The sequence below is a fragment of the Helianthus annuus genome, chromosome 2, assembly GCF_002127325.2.
Source record: "Helianthus annuus cultivar XRQ/B chromosome 2, HanXRQr2.0-SUNRISE, whole genome shotgun sequence".
NCBI lineage: Eukaryota > Viridiplantae > Streptophyta > Magnoliopsida > Asterales > Asteraceae > Helianthus > Helianthus annuus.
In genome coordinates this window covers 149,678,371-149,686,086 of record NC_035434.2, presented here as the reverse complement: position 1 = coordinate 149,686,086, position 7,716 = coordinate 149,678,371, and the positions used below count along the sequence as shown (strand labels likewise).

The window sequence follows — 7,716 nt, the reverse complement described above, 5'->3', positions numbered from 1 at the left end:
TATAGGCTCGGCCACACATCCCATTAAAGGTACGTAAAAATAACTTGTAATTTTTTTAAGTATATACTTTGTAGTATTAATTTTTTAATTTTTTGTAACATATATTTTGTCGAATATAGGTAACAATCAAACGGGTGAGGGGTTTTGGAAATCGGTTTTGGCGAAGTTTCTTGAGCTAATGGAACAAGGACCGTATCGAGATGTCGACTCGGTATCTTCTAAGTGGTGAAATATGAGTGGGTTCGTCAACAAGTTTTCGGAGGAATTTAATAAAATATATACAAGTGGGCGTCGTAGTGGGATGAGCTACGAGGATGTCTTCAAAAAGGCATCAGATGTTTACAAGACAAACCACAAAACCACGTTCGCACACGTTCGGGCTTGGGAAGTTATGCGAACGGCCCCAAAGTGGGCGCCGGTTCCCAACGAGGTGGAGATGGCAAAACGTCAAAAAAACTCGGAGACCGGTAGTTTTAGCGTCGCCGGCTCGGACGCGAGATGTCACATAAATTTAAACAACGACGACGAGTTCGATGAAGAAGAGTACGCTGTAAGGGAAGTGGAACGTCCCCCGTGTCGGGACAAATCAAAGAAGGAGGTGACCTCAAAGAAAGAAAAGCAAAAGGTCGATCCGAAGATGGAGGAGTTTATGACGCAATTTAAAACTTACACGGAGGTCACGACCCAAAAGGCAAAGGCGAAGGAACGGGCAGTCGAAGAAAAGGCACGCGTGGCGGGAGAAAAGTTACGATTGGCCGATGATAAGGTTCGGCTCAAAGAGTGGGATATATTGACAATGGATGTTGATAATTATCCCGAACCAAAACGCTCGACTTTAAAAAATGTGGATGATTAAAAAATAATAATAAACTAGTGGAGTAGGATCATCAACCCAGTGGAGTAGGATCATCAACCCATTCTCAAAAGGACTATGATGTAGCGCCTAGGTGGCGGATCATCCTCCAAGGGAGGATGATCCTCCAAGGGAGGATGATCCTCCAAGGGAGGATGGTCACCATACCATGTAGCCTAAGCTATAGCAAATATGTAAGCTTAATATGGTCCATTATGACATTTATGATCTATTCTTACTAGAGATGTAAACAAATCGGGCTACTCGAGATCTGCTAAACCAAAAAGCTCGAAACAAGCCAAACTTACACGAGCTCGAGCATGAGCCCAAGTTATTATTTATCTAATTTTATTTAATGTATCAATATATGTTTATATAATAATAACATTTTTTAATCATGATAAAATAAGTAAAATTATTGACAAATTATAATTATAACTAACATAACTTAATTAATTAACAAATAGCAAATGAGCTGGGCCCGATCCAAGCTCTCACATGTTAAACAAACTCAAGTATGGTTGAGCTTGGACTCAGCTTGATTCATTTGCACCCCTAGTTCTTAATTACTATGATTTAGTATGGCTCAAGTTTGGTTGAGCTTGGGCTCGACTCGATTCGTTTACATCCCTAACTCTTACCTGCTATAATCCATTAAGATATATATGATACATTATTGCCCATTATGATGTAGTGTGACTCTCTTTAAGCCGATTTAACCTTAAATATCTAATATGACTTTTTAAGGCCTGTCTTGGTACATAAAAAGCTACCATTCCATGACTATTAAGACCTAATATGTTTCATTAAAATAAAATATATATGTTCTTTTATTGCCCATTATGACATATAAATTGTCACGAATTGTATAACTCATTCTAACTTATTAAAACCTGATACATTTAATTACAACTCATTTTTATCCATGACTTAGGCTGGCATGGTGTGGTTTGGCTAGTATGGGCTAGTTAAAGCTCTACATCACTGCCACGTAGAAAGCGAGACTTTAACTAACCCATCATTTAACTAACCCGGTGTGATTTAACTAAATGTAAAAAAAGAAAAGAAATATGATTGGTTGAATAAAAGACGGTCCCCACATTTGGAATAGATAACGCCGGTTAATGACAAACTCATACTTGACGCCCCTCTTTAACTACCGTGGTTTGATGTTAAATGCGTTAAAGTGCTGAGGTGGAAGGACGCTAGGCCACACAAACCATCAACATTATTCATAAATAATAATACAAATATTTAGTTTTATTAAACGATAAAAAAGAAATATGTATTAAAATTTTTTGTATTCATAGCTGATATATAAATCATAATTTTAAATCTCCACATTTATTTATACCTATCGTAATAGATGGAAAAAAAATATAGAGATAGATGTGTTTTTGATTATTTTTATAATTCATTTATATTACTATATTTGCTTTAGTTTTTTTTTTCTTTCCAAAATTCAGTTTCCAACCCTCCTCTCTGCACTAAAAATTTGAAGTTTCCCTCCTCAAAAATTTGAGATCCCCCCCATACCTTGTCCCAAATCCAATTTGTATGCTCATTTCTCTCTTAATCTCGATCAAACTCCAACAGGATTCGCACCACCATTCAGCCGCCCCCATCCTTGTTTAGCATTCTCGTCATCATAGTTTGGCAGCCTTTATGATGTCAAGTTAAAGAGGACTTCTTGTTCTGAATTGCCCATCAAATTTGTATATGGAAAAATAGTTTCATGAATTTACTCGTTTGTTTATGGTTTTTGTTTGGTGCCCTAATCTTATAGTTTTCATTTCAGATTATGAATTACTGCTAATGAACACCATCTGTTTGATTAAATGCCTTGTGAGTTCTTGCCTCCCATTTAGATTTACTTTACACTCGTTTTTCTTTTGCATCCGAGTTTGATTTCCAGAAATGTTTGTTTAGGAATCATGTTGGAAGGAATATTTGTAACTAGGGCATTCTTTATGATAATGACGATGACATTTGTTGCCTACTTCAAAATCTAGCCGTTCATATTCGTAGTCAGACCCTTCATCCCTTCATCTTCCTGTTCTGTAAGTATTATTTTCAAAACGTTTGTTGTTATGTATTTGATTATACCTAATCTATGATATGTTTATTATCAGAATTCACAAGCATTTCATCAAACCCTAACCGAGGTGCCAGATGCGAGAATCATAAGAAGTTTGATGTTTGAAGTATTTATATCTCATTTTTTAGCATAGAAGTGGCCTGTAATCATAAAAAAATCACCAGGTAGGTATACTAGTCAGTTTATCCTTTTTCCTTTCAATTACAAGTAAGAACACACTATGTTTCACAAGTGCAGTTTATTGTTGTTATATCTAGCCCATTTATAGACTTTGATGATCATCCTTGGTTTTAAAAAGCGAGAGGCACACAAAAGCGACGAGGTCTAAAATTGAGGCACGAAGCGCAAAGCGCAAAAGCGGCGGGCTTTTCGTACCCGAGGTGCAAGATGTTTATATAATTTTTTTTTATATATCCCAAACATATCCCATAGGTTTTTAGCTTCCTTTAACCAAAATATAGCTATAAGTATGGTTTTTATACCATTTTAATTACATGTACAAGTCATAAAACCCAAAGTACAACATTTTTATGCAATAAAACGCCTAAGTTACATGAGGCGCGCGCCTCAGGCCAAAAAGCCCACAAAAAACATCAAAAAATGCGCTTTTTGGTCGCTTCCTGTAATTACACAAGGCGAGAAGCAAAAAAGCCCCAAGCCCTGCGCCTTGCACCTAGGAGCGCTTTTTAAAACCAAGTGATCATTTGGATTTTCTTTGTCTAATTGTGTAGCTGCCTTGAATTAATACATGGTTTTGTGCTGAAACTTTCTTGATTAGCAACCATATGTGCAGGGGGGGGGGTCGTTGGGAATCCTTAAAGAAATGGAGTGTGCCTTTTTTCATTCAACTATATGTAGACCTATCAACACCCGTAACCAGCAATAGGTGCGCATTTTTTATTTGCTTACTAGCACTATGCTTATTTGTTATTAACACCTATGTTGTCAAAGACGCAAGGCGCAGGCGAGGCGCATCGGCCTCGCCCGGAGCCTAGGTGCAAGGCGCAAAAAAAAGCGTGGGCTTTTTTTAAGAAAAGCGCACATAGAGAAAAAAAATATAAAAAATATGTTATGCTTTGAAAATAAATAAGATTCCACATATATAATTAAAAAAGCTATTATACATGCCATTTAAGATCATGGAGCTAATAGTTAGTAGCAAAAGTTTAGGATTTATATGTTGTAAGTTTTGCGTGTGTGAATAAAAGTCTCAAAAGGTGGTAAATACTTTGTCCCACATCGGTGTGGGGACAAAGTGAGTGGTTGTTTATAAGGTAAAGTCTTTACTACTCTATTGTAGCTTTATGACATGTTTTACCACAAGTCCTACCCGCACGCATGGGGGGGGGGGTTGAGCTGGAATTTGGTTGACCTCATGCGTGCCCGCACCTGCGGACACGAATGCAGCTCCGAAAAGCCTAAGCCTGGTTTATTCGTACTCAGTTTTGTTTTTTTTTTTTTTTAATTTTCCTGCTGCGCTGCGCCTCAGGCCGTTTTTGTGCGCCTTTTTTGCGCCTCAGGCCGTTTTTTTCAAAAAAACCTAGGCCGCCACCAGGCGCTATTGGTGCGCCTAGGCGCGCGCTTTTTGCGCTTTTGACAACATAGATTAACACACAATGGAATCATGGAGATTTGAATAAAATCCAAGATAAATATATTAGCACTTTGAATGGAATTATGGAAATTCGTTATATGTACTTCATGTATTTAGATTGTGTGTTATTAGTTTGTTTAGTTAAACACATAAGATTTGCAATGTTTTTTGAAAATGTTGGTTAGTAAGGATCTAGGCAATGTACGGAGGGTGGTGCATGGCGGTGCTAGATCGATGAGTAGAATACCGTAATAAAGGCGTAGCAGGAATCGAAGTCAATTTATTTATTGCTTCTCTAAATAATTTGATTTGAGAAATAGTAAAACTAATTATGGTACTCATTTTCATTCACGTAAGTTGTTTTGTTTTCCATTGTGTGTGGACGCCCTTTAGATGTACGCTTTTCCATAGATAAGTACATGGTTGAAACAAATGGCAAAGTTGGGAAATTAAGTGGCATTGGCGAGTCAAATATGTGATACATGTCTGGTCAAACAAGCTGAAGTGCCAAAAAAGAGTATCATGATAAAAAGACGCAGAAACAAAATTAGAACCCAGCTCTCATGTGTCCACATTTTTAATGTTGGAAAACAACTTTAAAACCTGAATGGAACCAACTTTGTCCTCACGCAACGAATGGCACTTGCTACTACAAGATGAGAGCAAGAGGAGCAAAAGTCTACCAGGTTATTGCACTAGCTTTCTAAAGATTAAAATGTTTTGAAGTTAGTGAGGCGGTTGTACCGAACACCTTATCTTATCAAGAGGCATGGGAAATGGTAAACGAATTAATCTCTTTCGGCTTATACCGTGAAGCTTTCTCGGTTTTGTTTGTAACTAATCTAATGTGCTTAATGCAGTCATATTTAGGGGCAAATGTTTTATACCCTCGAACTATCATTCCAGTGATGCAGTATGACATTCCGATCGTTATAAGAAACATCTTCAACCTCTCTGCACCTGGAACAAAAAATTGCAGGGCACCCATCATTGAAGCTGAAGTAAAACAGGACTCGGTAGCTTATGTAAAAGGCTTTGCAACCATAGACAACTTGGCCCTTGTAAATGTCGAGGGGTGGGTTTTTTTGCATTGTCTTCCACCTATCTATTTGTTTATTTTTTATTTTTGTGATTTGCGTTTACGTAACGGTTTTATAGAACTAGAATGGCTGGTGTTCCGGGTACAGCAAGTGCCATTTTTGCGGCTGTTAAAGATGTTGGAGCTAATGTCATCATGATTTCTCAGGTATGTTTCTCTAGTGTCTTATGAGTTATGTAATATTTGACTTATGTTAAGTTTGGTGTAATTACAAGCTAGCAGTGAACATCAGATGCAAGAAACCGGCAAGACAGAAGAGGAGATTGATAGGGCAACGTTGTGGAAAAAAGCAAGAGTATTGAAAACAGGAGGTTTCCAGAAAGATGTCCGAGTGATTGTTGATAGAATTGTAAGTTTTTTTCTCTTTATGTCTTACTTAACTTAAGGCGAATTTGTTTACTGATTAAATAAAAAACGTTGTCACTCACAACAAATTCTTGAATCTTGATTAAGCTTAACTAACAAAGTCTAAAAAAACTCTCATAGGATCAAATGCTTTTATCAACCCATAAAAGAGTGGCAACATTAATGGTGTTCCTGCATGAAAATGTTTACTTATTCTTTAGAGAAATATGTACTTATATATCCAAACAAATGCTTAAATTCATATATTAGAATTAAACTCTGATTTTTAAGATTTATTTTATTTAATTGTTGTCTCAGGTTGGGAAAGGAGTAGAAGAATACTCGGCTGCGGATATGGATGGCATTCGTGAAGATTGGCCGACTTATGCGGTTAACTCTATTTTTAAGTTATAAATCATATTTTAGGTGTTGATAATGTATTGACAAACAATTCTTTTTTTTGTTAACGTTAAAATATTTGTAGTATACTTGACAAATGATTATGTAATGGATTGTTTTGGTATTTATATATGTGTATTTGTTTTATGAAAAAGATTTATTGTTTTCTGTTATTATACATGTATCCAGGGCAAATTAGTAATTTTATAAAAAAAACTTTATACAATTAAAAGCATGACACGCGTAAATGAATGTCATACGTATGTGTCATAAATGCTTGTCATGAACGTGTGTCATTAAAAAGTGTCATAAAATGAGTGTCGTGAATGTGTGTCATTAAAAGGTGTCATAAAATGAGTGTCATGAATGCATGCCATTAAATGTGTGTCATTAAATGTGTGTCATGAATGCGTGTCATTAAATGTGTGTCATAAAAACATGACACACAAATGCATGTCATGTTAATTTTATGACTCCTCAATCAACGACTTGCATTTGCGTGTCATAAAGACCCTTTTATGACACGCAATGCATGTCAAGAAATGTGTTTTTTCTAGTAATGATAGTTTATGCAATATGCAGAATTTTAGTTCCGCCATGGTAAATTTTTTTAATACCCTTGATTTAATGGACTAGTTCCACCACTAAAACCTACACATGTATAAATCACGTGAAAATATACTTTCTACACATAACCTACTTATTTATAAATAAACATTTAAAATGAAAAAAAAAACACATTGTAAACAATTGATTTGAAAAATTAAAAAGTTTTAAGTTTATTATTGGTCTCACAATAATTTAGCCTTTCATAGTGAACTTCATGCATATATACATACGTAGATACTTTACATATCTTTTATTTACATAATTAGTGATCATCTTTGTATCTTGATCAGTTTTGATATAAAAATGGCCGGATGAATACGTTCTTTTTTTCCTTTACCATAATATAAAATAATATTCTATTTTTTCAGTAACATATTTTTCATTCATATTTGTCAAGTTACATTAAATCAGAAGGTAGACGGGCAACAAGCTGTGCCGCCACCCATTTCTGAATTGCAAACCCTAATGTACCAAAGACAAAACCCTGCCCCATGGGGCTGAACAATTGTTGTGGATGACCCGTTGGACCCAGTCAAGAATTAGATAACTTCTGGCGCCAGGGAACCAAATGTGTCAAAGGAAAAAAGGACAAAAACATGCGGGTTCTCTGCACAAGCTTTAGCATGCTTATCAACTTTCTTCGATTCTGCATTTCTTGCTACTTGTCCAGCTACAAACTTGTTTTCCCTTAAACCAACAGAAGGGAAACCCCCATAAGG

The 7,716-nt window shown here is 36.0% G+C and overlaps 1 protein-coding gene and 2 long non-coding RNA genes across 3 annotated transcripts; all 3 read left to right on the top strand.

Moving 5' to 3' along the window:
* Nucleotides 1–232: 232 nt before the first annotated feature.
* On the top strand, nt 233–856 carry LOC110898195. The gene has a single exon (XM_022144955.1). The coding sequence runs from the start codon at nt 233–235 to the stop codon at nt 854–856; it is 624 nt and encodes a 207-aa protein (XP_022000647.1).
* A 4,383-nt stretch (nt 857–5,239) lies between these two features.
* On the top strand, nt 5,240–5,809 carry LOC110906751. The gene is made up of 3 exons (XR_002573881.2): nt 5,240–5,324; nt 5,406–5,620; nt 5,704–5,809. It is a non-coding gene; the product is annotated as an uncharacterized LOC110906751 (long non-coding RNA).
* Nucleotides 5,810–5,878: 69 nt separating this feature from the next.
* Nucleotides 5,879–6,516, top strand: LOC110906759. Its single transcript, XR_002573882.1, has 2 exons — nt 5,879–5,993; nt 6,308–6,516. It is a non-coding gene; the product is annotated as an uncharacterized LOC110906759 (long non-coding RNA).
* Nucleotides 6,517–7,716: the final 1,200 nt, after the last annotated feature.

What these genes read in the sequence shown, in the direction of transcription:
- LOC110898195 (XM_022144955.1), top strand. Translation starts at nt 233, where the DNA reads ATGAGTGGGTTCGTCAACAAGTTTTCGGAGGAATTTAATAAAATATAT.